The 19,446-nt window shown below is 37.2% G+C and overlaps 1 protein-coding gene across 1 annotated transcript in view; it reads left to right on the top strand.

Moving 5' to 3' along the window:
• Window positions 1–19,446, top strand: part of Adamts3 (ADAM metallopeptidase with thrombospondin type 1 motif 3) — a 204,776-nt gene that overhangs the window by 160,260 nt on the left and 25,070 nt on the right. Inside the window, exons 5-12 of the mRNA XM_042678383.1 lie at window positions 188–387; window positions 10,017–10,100; window positions 11,805–11,961; window positions 12,699–12,804; window positions 13,191–13,334; window positions 13,976–14,108; window positions 16,106–16,219; window positions 18,341–18,486. Of these exons, the coding sequence (XP_042534317.1) occupies window positions 188–387; window positions 10,017–10,100; window positions 11,805–11,961; window positions 12,699–12,804; window positions 13,191–13,334; window positions 13,976–14,108; window positions 16,106–16,219; window positions 18,341–18,486 (1,084 nt within the window). The remainder of the gene's footprint in view (window positions 1–187; window positions 388–10,016; window positions 10,101–11,804; window positions 11,962–12,698; window positions 12,805–13,190; window positions 13,335–13,975; window positions 14,109–16,105; window positions 16,220–18,340; window positions 18,487–19,446) is intronic.

The raw sequence follows: 19,446 nt of genomic DNA, 5'->3' as shown, positions 1-19,446 counted from the left end.
GCTGTCTGCTGAATTCCTGTAATGCCATTCTGATCATACACATCTGCCTATCATTCACCGAGTAAACAGGAAAGCATTTGAAGATTATGTATGGTAATGTTAGACTCCTGAGAAAGTTTAATTTCTAAGAAGATACTAGAAAGCATTGGGGGAACTGAAATTCATAGTTTCTTTACTTTCTCAACAGAGTCTGCTTTAGAAGGCCTTGAGGATCTAGGCAAAGCGTATAGCAGCATTGGCCAGCAGCTGAATGAGACACTACGCCACCGCAGACACTCAGGAGAAAACAATTACAACATCGAGGTGCTGCTGGGAGTGGATGACTCTGTAGTCCGTTTCCATGGCAAAGAACATGTACAGAACTACCTCCTCACCCTGATGAACATTGTGAGTAGTGACTCCTTTGTCAGGCTTTTTGATCATTTAAATCACTACTTGATTTGTGAGGATTTTGGGAAAACCTGTACAAGTGCTCCATGACTGTGTCCACTGTCCAAACCATTTACAGATCAAATGTTGATCTACACATTTAAAAATCAAGAGTGCAAAATCAAAAGAAGCATGGAGCAGAAAGTTTCTTTTGGTTTCTTTTTCTGTTGTCATCAAGGGGAAGTCATATGTTTTAAAATCCTTATGGGATACAATTAAAATGTCAGTTTATGATTTTCATTTTGCATTGGGAACAGTCAGAATACTTAAGACAGTGAAGGGTGAAACAATTTTTTTCCAGTGTTGCTATGTGTCTCATGATGATGAATGTCTGGCGTCTATACTGCTTTTCAACAAATGTGATATATTCAGCATTGTAAGGTAGAAGCTCATAAAACACAACTCTTGGCACAGTGTTACATAGTAGTTGCCAACAATTCCTTTATTCGCTTTTTGATACCTAGGTAAAATGTCTCTAATGATAAACTAAATTTACTTTAAAAACTCAAGAAAAGGTAAATGTTTTAATTTGTTCTTCATACCTTCTTATGAGCCTTAATCAGAAGAAATTTTGCCTGCATTCTCAAGCTGATGTTCTTTGTGTTGAAAATTAGCAGAGAACAATTGTTGAAAATGAATAATAATGTGAAATATTAATAAATAGTATACAGGCCACCTAATTGTAAAAGAATAGTCAAGATAGAATTATATGCTTGTATGTTTTACTCAGGCCATGTAAAAATACATGTTACACTGAACTTGCAAATTTATTACCTAATTCTATCTTCTCTGTTCTTTGGCTTTGCATTTGATTCTTAATTTAATTTCTCTGGGCAATGTTGTTTACCTTGTTTTCCATATTTAAGATTAGATTTTTAAAATAATTATTCTGGTGGAGAAAAATTCTTACCAGTGATCATGATTGTTTACTTATTAATACTTGAGCCTATATGTTTGGGTTTTTTTGTTTTGTTTTGTTTTGCCAGTCCTGGAAACTGAGCTTCTTTTGCTCAAGGTTGGCACTCTACCACTTGAGCCATAGTGCCAATTTTGGCCTTTTCTACTTATGTGATACTGAGAAATTGAACCCCCTGGCAAGCACTCTATCACTAAGTCACATTCCTAGCCAAATAGCTCCTTTTTTGCCAGTCTTTGGGCTTGAATTCAAGACCTGGGCACTATCCCTGAGCTTCTTTTGCTCAAGGCTAGCACTCTATCACTTGTACCATAACACCATCTCTGGCTTTTTCTGTTTATGTGGTACTAAGGAATCAAACCCAGAGCTTCATGCATGCTAGGCAAGCACTCTACCACTAAGCCACATTCCCAGCACCTTGAGCCTTTAACATACAGTTAAACATTTTTTTATTCATTGGGATGTCAGTTTATAAAAATGTACATATATTGTGCTGCTATGATATAGAAATGAGTATAGACATTCAAACACATTTTTTATTTTTGGCAGTACTAGGTCGGCTAGGTGACACCTGCTAGATAGGTGCTCTTTCTCTTGAGTCAAACCTCTAGCCCTTTTACAAATATTTTTGAAACAGGATCTCACATTAATGCCTAGACAAGCATGAAACATGATTTAGTTTATGCTTTCTATGTAGATGGGATGATAGGTACAAGCTACTATGCTCTGCTTGTATTGGTTGGGATAGGGTCTCATGAACTTTTTACCCAGGCTAGCCTTAAACTGCAGTCCTTCAATTTCACCTTCCAAATTAGTTAGACTTTATAGACATGAGCCCACCATGCTTGGCTCTCAACATAGTTTAATTTGTTCATTGGCATTCATTCCTATTATGAAGACAAAGTAACATTTTGAGCAAGTTACTACATTCAGAATAAGTATGGGTAAAGGAATCATTGTGAATTCTGTTTTTTCAGCTCTTGTCTATTAACTTTTTATGTGGGTTGATAGTTGTATAATGTTGGGCTTGCTACTTAGGCTTCCATGTCAAATTTTATTTTCAAATTGCCTTAAGACTTCAGTGTTCCTACATAGATGCTGTTCTTACATCATCCATCATATCCCTGTACAACTTCCTTTTATCCCTAGAGAGACTGTCAGTCAGTGTAGATATTTATTAGGTTTCTAAGTGGTAACCAAAACTACAGAAAACTCTAGAGTGATCTTTGCCCTTACGCAACATAGAATCACAGACAAAACAGATTGTAAGCACTATAGTTTAAATGGTACCTCTTTTAAAAAGGGAGATGTGACCACAGTCATCCCATCCTTCATGTGTTAAGAGCATTACATTAGGCTGCATTAGGTCTAACCTTACTTATCACTGGCTGACTCTGGGACCTTAGAAATATCATACCCCTTTCTGGGTCTTCATTTCCATGCTCTTAAACTTGAAAAATTCAACAGATGTTCATTAAGTATATCATTTATTCAGAGGCTAGGGATTTATACTGTGTCTTTGGGAATTTGTTTTTATGTCCTTTCTTTATTTTTATATTTTGAGAAAAGCAACATTCTGGGAGCAGGTATCACTTAGCCAGGCACACAGTTGGTGCTGTTGCAGTCTGAGTTCATAACCTGTCCCTAACTGCTATTCTATACAACTAACTGGCTTCCTGGGAGAGGAAGGAATGAAACGAGGCAATGTATTGGAATGCTGGAGTCCAATTCCAATTATACTAGGGCTTCAATGCCAGGCTAACATGTATATATTGGATTGTACACAGAGTGAGAATAGTATGATTGGCTTTAGCCATCAGAATTCTGCTTATCTGCATAGCGTAGGGAGAGTGAAGCAAGCCTATGTGAGAATGAAGGAAGACTGAACCAAAGTGGAAACATGGGAATGGAGAAGGGGAGAATAAAATAGGGAAATTGTGTGTTGAACAAATACATTTCTTGTTCTTATTTTACCAGGACTTTGTGATTTGTATTTAGTAATTGCAAATTAATTGACTTCATTAAGTAACATAAAGCAAGAATCATTCTACGTTATTTACAGCTCTTCTTGAATTGTATTGAAACAAGCTTGGAATCATGAAGAAGTAATTTAAAATGAGTTAAGTAGATCTTTGGAAACAATCTGGTAATAGTCAGCACAAATATATCATTATCTGTACAACTGTTTGTTAATCTCCTAAACTGTGCTGGTGTGGGTGTTAGGTATTTTAAAAGTAGATAAAAGCATTTGAGAGAGATAAGGATAATCTTGTAATCTTCCTTTCTGGAGAGCCATGGAAGTAGGCTTGTCACCCAAATACAAACATTTGCAGCAAGTATTAACAGATTGTTTTGGCAGGCAGGTGAATTGGACAGATACTAACCCGCTGGGTATGGAAGTAGAGAGAATGGGTCATGGGCTTGATAACACATTCTCATACGCGGAGAAGAGGTAGAGCTAAAAGATGCCCAGGTCCTTTATTAAATTTGTATGCGTTAAACTGTACATAGTAGGGAGTTGCATTTTGACATTTCCATCCAATGTACTTTGATAATATTTCTCATTGCTCTCTCTTAAGGATTCCTGTCTTTAACTGTGGTAAGATATTCAGGAGAGAACAAGTTTCATGGCAAAGGTGGACAGCACGGTAAAGCAAATAGGTAACATCTCCATCTCAGTAGATCTGTTAGGAGCCTGAACAGATGTCTCTGAAATTCAAGAGGTAGATGAGTCAGGGCTAGATACCCATGTGGAATTCATCCACCTGTGAGTATGGTTTGAAGTATCACAGGGAAGAACATCTGAGAAGGGAAGGGGGGGATTTTTTAATATAAAAAAAGGGAAGGGGGTTGAAGAATGAACGTTGAGAAATGCTGATGTGCATGTGCTGGGCAGAAGAAGGGGAGCTAATCTTGCCAAAGACACAGGACACTGTGAATGAAGAAAGACACAGGCCAGTACTGCATGCCACAAAATCTCATAGGCTGACTGTTTTTTTTTTTCACAAAGGCAAGCGGGAAATTTTAGGAAAATTAACTCTGGAAAAAGAGTGATTAAATAAAGGTTAGAGTGAGTTGCTCCTTTGGAGTAAATGAAAGGAAGTGAGAAGGAACAAGACATGGAACTTCCACCATCACAGGAAGGTAGTTGTGGACAGAGAATGGCACGTGGATTTGATGGCCTTTTTTTTTTGCTAATCGTGTGGAGGAAGTGTTACTTGTGTCTCAGTCACTGTACATGGCAGTAGTAAGGAGTCCCCTCCACAGGGTTTGGAACTTCCTCAGACATGCTGACTTTTGCACTCACTCTTATTTTGTGTGTGTGTTATTCTTTCCTCAAAGGTGTCCCAAGATGATGTCAGTCCTGTCCTTGAGTTACTCTGCCGTGGCTAGCAAGTTTCATGTAGCACACACAATCCTCCTCTCCTTTTATCTTGCTAGCACCTGTTGCCATCTAAAATGACTTGCATTTTTCAGTTAATTTTTTTCTCTGATTTAGCCTGTTTTTTTTTTTCCCCACTAGCATACACGTTTGATAAGAACAGAGGGTCAGACTCACTTCCTGTGTAGTTGCACAATCCTATGGTATTTAAGCACATAGCAAATGTTCAAAAATAGTTGTTAACAGTAATAATATATAGTTATTAGTAATGGGCTTGGAGTTGACAGAAGAAGAATTAGCATATTGGGAGAGATCTACCTACTGATTGGATTTTTTAAGAATGGTATTTGTTTCATAGAACATCTTGAAATTCTTTTATTTACATCCAGAATCGCCAGAGCTATCTTCTCATTAGCTAACCAAACGTCTCTGAAAAAAATTCATATATATGTTCAGTTAATTTACTTCAATGTGAAAACTCCAATAATACAGTTATGTTTTGTACTTGAAAAGGCTAGGCACCATTTAAACACCATACATATGTAGACTCCTTTATTCCTTCCGGCAGTCTTGTGATGTCAATGATGTATAATGATTCCATTTTACAGAGGAGGTATCTGAGGCACAGACATGCATAAATACACCCCAAGGTCACAGAGTTAAAACCATACCCACTGGCTGCATAGCCCTTAATCTCAACCACTGTGCTACACTGCCTCTCAAGACAAATCCACCCATTGAAAGAAAAACGACTATTGCTTTGTTGAAGCCAGACAAAGCTGTTCATCAGCAAGTCAGACAAAGCAGGTCAGATTGTCCTGCCAGGGAAGTGTCATGGGAGAAATTGTCCTGTCCGGGAACAAACCTTGAAGGAATTTTCCTTTCAAGGAAAGGAGTACTTGATTTGATTTTTACCTTTTTTTCTCCCTTCACATCATTGGCAACCTCCTCAATTTAAGGTCATCTGAAAATTGAGTTAATGTTCTGTTTACCTCATCTTTCAGGTAATTTAATAAGGATACTCGGGGCTTGTCCCTAAACACCTCATAGAAGTCTACCCAGTGCCAATGAGTTGATTCTCATAGTGAAAGATGTCCAGTTATGCATAGACTTGCTTGGATTTGCATTATGTACTGTTGAATATGTGACTTCTCAGAATGTTTGTGTTAATGTTTTTCTAAAAATCCAAAACATTTTTACCCTATCTTGTGGTCCTTCCCACCCCATGAGCTGGTTTTAGCATCTTTCCCCCCAATATTTTAGGATATCATCTTATTAATAATTAAATTGTTACTTATTTATATTCAGAATATAGCTCATTTCTTTGAAATTTACATAAAGGAAGATTATGAACAGCAAGGGAAAATGTGAAGTTCTCCTTCATATCATATTCTTAATCACAGAGGTAATGGTGGATCACTGCTAAATACCATTCTAAAATAAAGTCCTTTATGTGTATGTGTGTAGTGTCCATACAGTGGTCTGAAAGTCTGGGGAAGTATAGCAAATGGTTTAAAATTCTGACTGGAATGAAATTGTCTAGATATTGGTATCTTGCTCTCTCTGCCAAAAGTGATGTTGGACAAGTTACCTAGCATTACTTAGCTTATCTTGGTCTCAGTTTCTTTAAATGTAAAGTGGAGATAATAGCTGTACAGCTGTTTCAAGGAATAGCTGTGTATTTAAAACAGTATCTAGACCCGGGCTATAGCTCAGTCGCAAAGCCTTGTTTAGCAAGTTCAATGTCTATAGTTCCATCCCCAGTTCCAAAAAAGGAAAACAATTAAAAAGAAAACTCAAACATAAAACAGCATCTAGGAACCAGGAAAGCTTTGTGTAATATTAGCTATAATATTTGGTTGGTTTTGATATTGCTTTTAAATCATTAAAAATATTTTCAATTGCCAAGTGCTGGTGGCTCACACCTGTAATCCTAGCTATTCAGAAGGCTCAGATTTGGGGATTGCAGTTCAAAGCCATCTTGGGCAGAAAAGGAAAATCCATGAGACTCTTACCTTTGATTAAGCACCAAAAAAGCTGGAAGTGGGTCTGTGGCTCAATGATAGGGCCTTGAGCACAAAAGCTCAAGGACAGCACCCAGCACCTTGAGTTCAAGCCGCAGGACTGGCCCAAATAAACAAAAGATTGCTTTCATGGCCATTAACAGTGAAAAAGCAGTACTTTATACGAGTATTATTTAGTTCCTTCAATAGGTTGGAGGTGTTAGTATGTTACACTGTGTGTTCCTTCCACACATCCTTTCTTGACTGGCAAAACCAGCCTGATCCTGGGAAGGGATAATAGGAGAAAAACAAAGGAGGAGATATCAGTGCTTGGCAAGAAATATACTCATTATGTTATTCATGTAACTGTAACCCCTCTGTACAATTAAAAAAAAAAATCTAAATTCTTTTCAGTATTTTTCTTGGCTTTTAAAAAGTGACTAGACATTTAAAATTTGTGTGTTCCTCGGAATAGTTTAAAATTTTTATTTAATCTTAAGGACACTCTTTTTTATGTGTGAACCTGGGAAAGGGCAGACATGCAGATGCAGTACACAGGGTGTTTTAGGTACTTTGTTCTTTGTCTCTAAAATGTTGGTGCTGCCATCTGCTGGAAAGAGCAGAGTTCTTAAAAGTTACAATTCAACAGTCAATCTTTCTGATAGTTCTCTTGTTAACATAAATTACATCTTTTATTTGAATGAGAATTACAAAATTCAAATAGCATCTTCAATTCTCTCTGGGGAAAAAGTTCATGAGAGGCAGCTATCTCTTGAGAGAAAGAGGTTCGTAAAACCATATCCACAACTATAAGCTCCACTTTTTGCACAGATAAGGATGGACGCTCAAGTATTTTGAATTTTCTGGGTGTGGTTGTGTGGTCTTTTGCTTGATTTGAGTAATTCCTCTATGAGAGGTAGAGAAACTATAATTATAACTTAAGCAGACCAAACCCCAGAGAGGTTAAAATAATCACTTTCTCAATGGCACAGCTGGAACTAGAATCTGGGACTTTGAGTATCTAATCCTGGGATGCTATATTATTCCTCCAACTTTCCTTATGTTGTTGTGTGTTTAGCAGTATTAAAACATTGCATCAGCCAGGTGCCAGTGGCTCACATCTGGAATCCAAACTATTTGGGAGGCTAAGATCTGAAGAGCATGTTTTGGAGCCAGCCTGGCAGAAAAGTCCATGAGACTTTTTATCTCCCTTTAACTACTAAAAATCTGGAAGTAAGTAGAGTTCTGGCTCAAGTGGTAGAGTGTCACTCTTGAGTGAAAAAACCAAAACATCACCTAGGTGCTTTGTTCAAGTCCTAATACTAGTCCACGCAAAAAAATTATTACAGGTATGGAGCCTGGAAAGATGAAAGTTGTGAGCACAATTTGAAAGTGAATAATACATGGGAAACAACTTTTTTAATTCTTGAAAAGTAAATTAATAAGATCCTGAACAGTACACACTACAGACACTACTGTTGGTTTGCCACATTGAAAATATAATTTCTTTTTATTTGATGTTTTGCCACATAACAGTATGTACATGGTGAGCTTCAAAATCATGTGTTGACTCAGAATATTCATTCCATTCATTGAAAAACAAATTAATTAGACTGGCATTAGAGTGATTTTTTTTATTAAGTAATACGTTTGGTGAATGTTAAAGCAATGTAAGCTAGTAACCAGTGGCTTATGCCTATACTCTTAGTTACTCAGGAGGCTGAGATCTGAGATTTTGCTTGAAAGCTAGCCAGGGCAAAAGAGTGTCTAAGACTCTTATCTCTAGTTAACACCAAAAAAGCAGAAGTAGAGCTGTGGCTCAAGTGGTAGAGCACTATCCTTGAGTGAAAAAGCTAAGGTACAGTGCCTAGGGCATGTGTTCAAGCCCCAGTACCACTATGCTGAACTAGGGCTTGAATTCAAGGCCTTTTAGTTACTTGATAGGCATGTGCTCTACTAGTTGAGCCATATTCATCCATTTCTGTTTTTTTTTTTTTAGTAATTTTTCAAATATGGTCTTGTGTATTGCCCAGGCTGTTTAGATAGCAATCCTCCAATTTAAGCTTTCTGTGTAGTTGGGACAGGTGCACACCTAGCTTTTATTGGCTAGGATGGATTCTTGCAACTTAAGCCAAGGCTGACCTTGAACCATCATCCTTTTGGTCTCTGCCTCCTAAGTATCTGGGATTACAAGTTTGAGCCACTGCACCTTTCCTATGTATTTTCTTTAGTTTTAAACTGTCATTGTTCTTCAAGTTTGCTTATATGCTATAATTGTTTTTTAGCCATTTATAAAAACACTTGGATCAATTGATTTCACATTTCACCTACATTATACTAAGTATGTTACACCTTTGTGTGTAAAGTTATGTTTCTAATTTGAAACAGCTGTTTTACAAGAAATGCGTTGGAATGCATGTGAGTCTGGATGAATGTGTTAGTGATAGGTCTGGCTTTAGATTTTTTACTTTTATTGAACTATAATGTTAGGAATTTTTTTTACTAGATAATTAATCCAGAAGTGGGGAGCAAGGATAGTCAGTCTTTAGCTAGGCATTACAAGGTGTGGCTTAAGAGAAGCTGCCATGGCCAAAGGGCCAAAAGTAAAAACTTTTTGAATAGAATTTAATTTCTTTATGTTGAACTGAAGATTTCTCCTCTGATAATGAGTGGTTTTTTTCTTTTACATTTTATAGGTATACAGCCTAAATGCAATCTCTTTCATATGACAGCTATTAAGTTTTCTTTCTGCATTATTTCTACAATCTAATGCCTAAGACCCTTCCCTCCTTCTTTATTAAAAATTTGAACAGTTTGTTTGCTTTAGTTAAATATTTGTCTAACCCCAACCCTGTAAGATAGTATTTTTTAATCAATCATGCCCATTTTATTGAGACTCAGATGAAGTGCTCACAAGCAGTAAATCCTGAACCAGGATTATCTGAGACTATTAATACTATTCATGCCTGATATCTAGGCCTTTGATCTCTGTCTTCCCAGCTATTCTTTGTAAGATACAATGTCTATTTAATGAAGCCCTTTTAAGTCCACTTCCTATATTTATATTATTGTGATGCTTACAAAATTATAATTCACATATCAAAAGTATGTGCTACAGTTAAAGATAAAATAATTGCAGAGTTCAGCTTAAAGTAAACAAAAAAAAAAACAGTTTTTTGAAGCTTTTATTTATGGTGACTTGCATGGCCTATCTCTTAAGTATTCTGCATCTCATAAGAATCCTTTGTGCTGCCTTTCTTTTAGTAATTATCTGCTTCATTTCCAGGTGAACGAAATTTACCACGATGAGTCCCTAGGCGTGCATATTAACGTGGCCCTGGTGCGCATGATAATGCTGGGCTATACAAAGGTAAGTAAAATGCCTTACAATTTATGATGGTGAGGGTTAGTGAGTAGAACACCAAGTTGCTGAAGCTATAGCCATCCTATGTCACATGGTTGCTCCTCTCAAGAGGAGACATTGCTTCAATCCATCAGTGTGTACCTCCACATGAGAACAGGTAGTGATTCTTGGGCTACTACCATTTGCTTAATATAATGGAGATGAAAAGAGATAGTTGTCCTGATTTTTGGAGTGGCTGCATGAATGAAAATGAATGGAAGGCATGAAGAGAAAATAATTTTCTTATTTTGTCATTATCAAGTGTATGGCTCATATGTTCATTCAAAATACTCATATTGAAAGCCAACTATGTGGCAGATACTGTCAAAGTGATAGAAACAGATCAGGGAAGAAGAGACTTCTTTTGCTAGCTTGGACAGTTGGATCAGAATACATATGGTAGACATTGCAGGTAATTGATTTCTGACCGCTTTTAAATGACAGTGGATATGTCCCTGTTCTTGGAAATAATAAAATGGAGGAAACAGAAGAAGTAAACTGGCCATTTAAAATTACATGTCCTTCTCCCATAATGAATCCTCCTCTTTATTAAACATTCATGAATTTTTATATTAAGGATACAGCAAAATGCCCATGAATTTGCCTTGCATTATCTATTTAGCATCCACTTACCATTATCTAAAAATAGGTGTCAGTGATCTTTAGTTTCTCCCATCAACCTGACCTATTTTGGGTGGCTACCAAGGAACAAGCCAACAATCTGGAGGTGTTAACAATCTTCGGTTGGTTGATCAGCCTATAACAAACTAGGCTAGTTTAATTTATTAAGAATGTAAACACTGGATAAGAACATTTACTGAACTGTAACAAAATGCTTTGCTTCTCAGCCAACCAGGGCCTCATTTTTGTTTCCAAGTTCAACTTCTCATCCCATCAAAAATATTCTGCAAAGGATGGCTATTTTGGTTATTGAAAGATAGCCCGTTTCCCCCTGAACTTTTAACCCCTAGCCATAATGCAATTATGGCAACATTCCAAGGAACTTAAACTTATTTATTGCAACTACAAGATAAGAGTCTATCTCTCTTCATTATCATGAAGTTAAAAAAAAAAACAAAACCTCACTTGGCTTTTTTTTCTTTTTTTCAAGAAGTTCACTATTCCCTTAAAGATTTGACCAGTAGTACCAGCTAATAGAAGAATATTCTTCCCACATATTAATTCTAGACCAAAAATATATGCAGAAATTCTTTTTAGTTGTACAAAGGGATTATTAGTACAAGTCAGATTATGAGTACAATACATCTTGGTCTTTTAATTTTATGTCCTTGGAAAAGTCCTACGCCAAAATATCTTAACATTTTTGTTTTTAATGTCTAACAAAATTTAAAATCTGAGCAAAATCAGGAAATACTTTAGACTTTTTAAATTCTTCCCCCAAATGATTAATACTGAGTTGGCTCATTATAGTAAATCTCAACTTCAAATACTCCCATAAATTGTGTCTGTCCACATTCGCATGTTGTATTGACCATCATGATCCCTTCATTGGCTTTTAGAATTCCCAAAACAGAACAAGATGCCCCCAATACTGTTATTGAATCATTGTTTTAAATACTCTTAATCAAAAAATCAAGCTTCATAAAAAGTTAATAAAGAAAGCATTTTGGAAAATGCTATATGTATCTTTAACATATTCTTTCCTTGTAGTCCATCAACCTCATAGAAAGGGGAAACCCATCCAGAAGTTTGGAAAATGTGTGTCGCTGGGCTTACCAGCAACAAAAACCAGATCCCAACCACTCTGAACACCATGATCATGCCATTTTCTTAACCAGGCAAGACTTTGGACCTGCTGGAATGCAAGGTATTTCCATCAATATGTAGAAGAAAAACCTAAAGGCAGGATGTTTCTTAAAGCAATCTTAAACAGTCTGTTCAAAATGTTCAAATCTCTACCATTACTTTCTACCACAAACTGACCACGCATATATTTTCCTTCCAGTGCTTTCAATGACTTCTGTGGAATTCACAATGGCAAATGGCACCTACATGCCATCGTAAATTATACCTGTCTTTAAAATAATGATTGTACATTTAGGGTGCAGAGGGGATGCTATAAAATGCAATGTGATTTCCACTGTTTCAAATGAGAAAAGAGATGCCAGGAGAAATGACCACTGACGAGAAGCTCTCTTCCAAAGTCAGCCTCCATTTATTGAATAAATTCTGATGAGGACTTTGGAATACGCAGGCTAACAATTTCCTTTTCAACACTGATGGAATTTCTGGCTCCTTTCATCGGCACCATGATATGAAGGGCCAGTTACTGAAACAGAAAAGGAACACTTGGCTAGAGGACAGATCAGAGTAGTAACGGCGGGGGCAGTTCCTTCCCTTAGCAAAGGAGAAAAGGCAGACCTCATGAATCTTTTTAGAGACTATTACCTGTGGCTTTCCCAAGAGAATGTAGCATCTTGCTAGCAGAGAAATAATACCACCCTTGTTTGCTGAAACATTTTTCCCCCTAGGCTAAGGCCCAGTAGTAATTCTTAATGGATTTTCTCATAAAATGAAAATAAAGGTAATTGTTATTCTCTACAGGATATGCTCCAGTCACAGGCATGTGTCATCCAGTGAGAAGTTGTACCCTGAATCATGAGGATGGTTTTTCATCAGCTTTTGTAGTAGCCCATGAAACTGGCCATGTGTAAGTCACTGTTGACAGCTATACAGAAAAAAAAAGCCTTTTGCTTTGCTTTTCCCAGTATTGTTTACACGTTGGGCAGAATGCATGCCAGCATGCAGTTCTTGTCCTTTGCCAAATGTGAGGCGCTGAAGACAGTGAAGGGGTCAGGCACTGAAACTCAATGAGTTACTGTCTTGCGGAGGCTCTCCTGTGCTTTTCATAGCTGTGGAATAAGAAAGACATCTCTGTTCAATTGCTCTTGAATTCCATGTCTATGACTTCTCCAAGGAAGCCCTGTTGACTTAAAAGACATGTCTTTCCCAGTACTTATTATTCCAAAAAGAAACTTAAGCCAAAGAAAGGTAGTTCTTCTCCTTCTTAACCTTGAGGTCGCCTCTGTGTTCTAGGTTGGGAATGGAGCATGACGGACAAGGCAACAGGTGTGGTGATGAGACCGCCATGGGCAGCGTCATGGCTCCCTTGGTACAAGCTGCCTTTCATCGCTACCACTGGTCTCGGTGCAGTGGTCAGGAACTAAAGAGATACATCCAGTATGTACCCTGCTGTGTGTTATGAACACTTCTGTCTTAGAACTTCTTGGCCATGAAATTGACTTTTCACACTTGGTTCTTAACAGAATCCTCAGAGAATAAAAACTGTTGTTGTTGTTGATAATAGACGCATTCCTCTAAGTCAGAGGTTTTAGCACCAGGATTCTATAATGTAACCATACTATTTAAGAAATAAGCCTCGAAGTTAAGTACATTTTTAATTATGAAGTGATTTCCCTTTAGAAAAATCCTTTATGAAGTGTGCAACTAAAGGCAAAACTTGAGTGGTGGTGGGGGAACTTATGGTCATGTGACTTCTGCATGTTATACACCTGTTTCCAGTAGTGTAGGTGTTAGGTTCTGCCATGCTACACAATGTAGAAGTTCGGTTAGTAACACAAACAGGATTACAGTTCTACTCCATTCCTGAGTTGAGCCTGGCTTACCTTTATGGAATAAATAAGGATAAAGGATTCCCCCCTGCCTTGCCAATTAGAGCTAAAGCTGAAAATCTTAAAATGTATGGTTTTGTTAACTAGCCCTATGATCTTGTAAAACACTAGGATATATAAGTTCTTTCACATTAGAAAATGATTTTAAAGATGAACATTGGGCTACATTTCATATTTTCTTTCCTGCAGTTCCTATGATTGTCTCCTGGATGATCCTTTCGAACATGATTGGCCCAAACTCCCAGAACTTCCTGGAATAAATTATTCTATGGATGACCAATGTCGTTTCGATTTTGGTGTTGGTTACAAGATGTGTACTGCGGTATGTTCCCCAGCATCAGTTTACAGTTGGCATCTTGAAATCTATTTGTGTAGTTCCTCTTTAGTGAGCTTTGCACTTAACTAATTACTAGTGTTTGTTATGTTCTTAGATGCTGAATCTTAGATGTACTGCTTTATTAAATCCTGATTGGGGGAGCTGGTACACTTTTATTTTATGGAATAAAACCCCAAGATGTACAGAGAGAACGATTTGCACAATCACACACCAAGTAAATAGAGAACCTTAAACCAAGGCTTTTAGGCTCCAAATCTTTATAGTCTACTCTTCTAGTTTTTGTAACCTTCAGAGGTGACTCAAAAGCCTTAAACATTGTGTTTTTCTGTGCTTTGGAGGCCCTTTAGGGGCCTTAGGCAAGGGTTCTGCTAGTAAAACATTGTACTTAATGCAAATGGCATACCCTGGGTATCAAAATATGAATATCCACAGACAGACTGGGTAGGTCAGGTCTTGTTGTTGAAACTTACTAAATGTATGACTTCGGGCACCTTGTTTAATCTCACAGGCTTAGTTTATTCACACATAAAATGTGAATAATGATAGCATTTATCTTCTAAGATTAGTGAAAGGATTAAATGTGATAATCTAATTGAAGTACTTAGCACAGTGTAGGGACTGCTCCACGAATTCATTAAAGCCAATCTCCCATGTAAATTTCAAATAGAGATGTTTTCATTAAAGTTCAAATAGAGGTATTTTCATTAAATTTTCATGTTGACATTTAGTTATTACAAGGAAGAAAGGAAAGGGGAGGGAAAAGGAGAGAAGAAAGGAGGGGAAGAGAAGCTTTTTCTATGTTGGAACAAGCATTGTGTGATAGACAAAAGAGGGAGAAAGTATTTCTTGATGTTGAATAGAAATGGATGTGCTGTTTGCAATCCTTCTCAGCATTTAGTTTTTATAGATGTACACAGTGAATGCCTAATTATCTGCATTAATGTTTTAGATCGGAGAGACGTAAAGTTGTAAGTCACTGCACGAAATAAACAATTTTTGCATAAGCCAAGAGAGATTAGAACAGATATATTCAGGTTTAAAAATGAGCACTAATATAAAATATCTATTAACAGAGGGAATCGTGTGAGTAAACTGTATAGGCAAAAGATAAATGGATAGTTTAAAATTTCTATCTAAGAGTCTAACCAGATCCCATTCTTTACATCCCTATGCTAATCTGACAAAGTACTTCACCTTGTTAAAATTATCTATCTAAGGAATTGTGAGGTGTTTACATTTAGGGAGAAAAAGAGCAGATATGTAAAGGTTGTACACAAGTGTATGTGTATGCTTGCATAAACATTTGGTGTAAATGCAGTGTTTAGGAAAATCATAAATAAAACCTTGGAAAAATGATAAAACCAAGATTCTAATCTGGCTCTGTTACTATCTCTTAACTGTAATAACAGGCTTAATTTGTAGCTTCTATTCCTCAGGTTGGGAATCCTTAGATTGGGATAAGTACTGAGTATATGGCAGGTGTATTATAAACTACATGAATGTTGTGAATAGAAAATTCTTTATAAACCGTATGAATAGATTGTTGTATTTTGCTATACCTTATACCTTAACTTACACTAAAGGTTTTCTTCTTTTAGTCAACTAATCATTATGAGCATGTTATTATTTATCTCTAGTTTATACCTATAGTGAAGGATATTAAACCATTGTAAATTAATTTCATGTTTAAAATATTCATAACTATTAAGCCACTTAAAATTCTAATATTGCCTATTTTAACACCAGAAATAGAAACAAGATGAGGAATATACATTGCATTTGATACTTTCAGGAAAGCACAACAGGAGTATTCTCTTCTTGAAATTCTGATGCAGTGCCTATTATTTTACATGGCACAACTTTGGCTATTAATTTGGAATGAATTTATCCAAGAAAAATGACATAGGGAAACTGTAGAGACAGTATATTTGGTGCATGTTCTGCTCTCTAAAATTTACCAACTGCTTGTTTCTCTCTTCCAGTTCCGAACCTTTGACCCATGTAAACAACTATGGTGCAGCCATCCTGACAATCCCTACTTTTGTAAGACTAAAAAGGGACCCCCACTAGATGGGACCGAATGTGCTGCTGGAAAAGTGAGTATCTCTATTTATAAATGACATGTGTACTACTCGTCTTTAAAAATCTAACCAATGGTGGACATTCCCTTACTGTTATCTGTATGGCAATCACAGTGCCTGATGACTCCCCATGGAAAAATATACTGACAGTTCGACTTTCCTGTGGCTATTAGAACATATGACCACAGACCTGGTGGCTTAAAACACCAAGAATTTATTCTGTCATAATCTTGAAGGCCAGAAATCCAGAATCTGTTTTGTAGAACTTAAAACGACATGTGGACCGGGCCATGCTCCTCCACAGGCTCTAGAAAAAGTGTACTTTCCTGTCTCATCCAGCTCCTAGTGGCCTACCACATTCCTGATTTGTGTCTACAGCACTCTGACCTCTGTCTCTGTGGTTAAATGGCTTAAAAAAATGTCAACTCCTCCTCTGCCTCTCTTCTAACAATACAAGGAATGGAATTTTGGATCCACCTAGGGAATGCAGGTGAATCCAAAATTCCATTCCTTGTATTGTTGATTTAATGCTATTTGCAAAGACATTTTTTTTCTAAATAAATGCACATTGGCAGGTGCAGGGCTTGGGAACTGCTATCTTTGGGACCACCATTGAGCCCACTACAGCTAGGCTGGGAAGAGGCAGGTCAGCCGGGGAGATTTGATTTACTGGCTGGCATCCTGTTCCTTGTGAAAGATGCCCAGAAATAAAGTCATGTGAATTTATGCAGAAGATTTGGCCTCATTCCTTGGGGAAAGATGCCCAGAGGTTTTAAATCTCAAATTGTGTAGTCAGGAATGAATGCCTAGAAACTGGCTTAGGGCCAAGGTATGCTACTCGTAAGGGCAAAAATCCCAAAACAAAGGCATGTTAAGAACTCAAGTTGAAGAGCCATGACTAGTTTACAAGTCAAATCGTTGACAAGACCAAAAGCTTGCAACAGGTATCAATATAGCTTTAGGTTTCAAAGGTGTATAAACTGTACTTGTGATAAGAACTACACATGATAATAAAACCTGTCATTACAAGGACTTATTGTGCCAACTACATTATATATACACACACATACTCTTGCTTTGGAAAAGTTCAACATTAAATGTTTAAATAAAAACAAGAGCAGGGACTGGGAAGGTAGCTCAGTGGTAGAGCGCTTGCCTTGCATGCCTGAGGCCCTGGGTTCGATTCCTCAGCACCACATAAGAAAAAAGAAAAAAGTCGGAAGTGGCGCTGTGGCTCAAGTGGGAGAGCACTAGCCTTGAGCTGAAGAGCTGAGGGACAGCGCCCAGGCCCAGAGTTCAGGCCCCATGACCGGACCAAAAAAAAAACAAACAAACAAGAGCAATAGTTCATTTTTGTTTTATTAAAAAGGATAGATATCTTGTAGTAAACACACACCTGCACATGCACACACACACGCACACGCGTGCGCGCAAGCGCACACATCAAGAGAGAGGAAGAGAAAGAGAGAAAAGGGTGTTTGAGTTCATGATGAGTTCTGGTCACCCTAAATAAGATGCATCTTTGGGATCAGGGCTCTAGTAGCCTCAATTACTTGATCAGATGGCTCTTAAACTAGTAATGGACATTGCTGCACCTTAACCTCATTGAAGAGGTAATCATTATCTGACCTAACCCTTAAAATCCTGGCAAATTAAAATTGTATACAGTAATAAAAGTGCTTTGAAGGCTAGATATGGCTTTGAATATACTGTATTAGTTAGTTCCTGAGTGGAGACAAATATTTTTCATGTCATCACTTTAATGTAGAGCAGATGACCCTCAAGCTAGAGATGATATAGGTCATGAGACATGATGGCTGCAGTAGTACTTACTGGAAAAATTGGTACTCAGAAAATTACGAAGCCCGCCAATTCTTACTGACTGATGAGAGATCATTTTAAAACTTGTTTGAATAATGGTATTTTCTCATTTTAATTTTATACTTACAAATGCAACAAAAGTTACCCTTTTGATAGGGCATCTTTGTGTTTTAATAGCTTTAGGATCATTTTAAATGAGCTTTTCACGTGGAGAAAGAAGCAAAGACACTCACTTCACCTAAATGGTTCTTGTCTGACAACTTCAGCTTTAGTGTGTGCGTGCTTTTCATAATTATCATTTGTCTTTCTCCTCAGTGGTGCTATAAAGGTCACTGCATGTGGAAGAATGCTAATCAGCAAAAACAAGATGGCAACTGGGGGTCATGGACCAAATTTGGCTCTTGTTCCCGAACATGTGGAACTGGTGTTCGTTTCAGAACACGCCAGTGCAATAATCCCACGTGAGTACAAGCCTCATGCTTCTTGTTACCGGTGCATAGACAAGAAAATAATAATACTTTGTTACTAGTATTCTTTTTGATGAAGTGCATGTAAAATATAAAATACAGTATGCAAAAACATAGCAATTTACAAAATAGTGTCTTGGGAAAAAATATTCATTTATCCATCTAATGAAGAGTAGTCAACAACAAAGATGATTTGCTTAAATGAATAGGGGAGATTTGTGGGGGAATTGTTGTTTGGGAATATGAAGGAGGCATCACTATGTTCTTGGGGTCCAGGCACAGGGCTGTGAGGTCCACCCCAAGAGCGTGGAATGGAAACACTACTAACCATATAGAATCATTCATTCCCTGGGGAGGCATGATTATTACCAAGTAGACAGCCAGGGAACTCTTTGGGAGAACAAGCATTTGTTCATTTACTTAACCTAAATTCATTCAATCCTTTCTTGTTTATTTCTCTTCAGATAGTAGAAAATAATTTTTAAATATAGGACATTCTTTCTTGTCTGTAGTTTAGCATCAAGTAGCTCTGTCTCCTGTTTGAGGAGCAGGATATCTCTCAAAGATTTTGTTTTATACAGACTATTAGATGCCATGCACCTGTGGCGTTAGAAGTAACAACAACCAACCAAAACTATACTAATAACTAAGATTCACAATACACCAGGGTCTAAGTGTCCTTAAATATGTTGATCTCATATAATCCTTATAACTTTGTTCTTTGGAAGACAGTGTTTTTATTTTCATTTTACCTAGAGGGAAACAGAAGAATAGAGCTATGATTAGAGTGGCTTTGAGTCCCCTCTGGAGGTTTTATATGTGGCAGAAAATACAGTTTTCTTGAATCCATGTATGTGCTTTTAAATCTCTTTATATACCTTTGCCATCTGTGTAAAACATTGTGGTTGGGAAGCAGACATTAGTTGAATTTTGGGGTCTTTCCCCACAGTAGAG

Source organism: Dipodomys spectabilis, unplaced genomic scaffold (assembly GCF_019054845.1).
Source record: "Dipodomys spectabilis isolate Male_0828 unplaced genomic scaffold, ASM1905484v1 ptg000043l, whole genome shotgun sequence".
NCBI classification, from domain to species: Eukaryota; Metazoa; Chordata; class Mammalia; order Rodentia; family Heteromyidae; genus Dipodomys; species Dipodomys spectabilis.
This window is presented reverse-complemented; position numbering and strand designations above follow the sequence as displayed.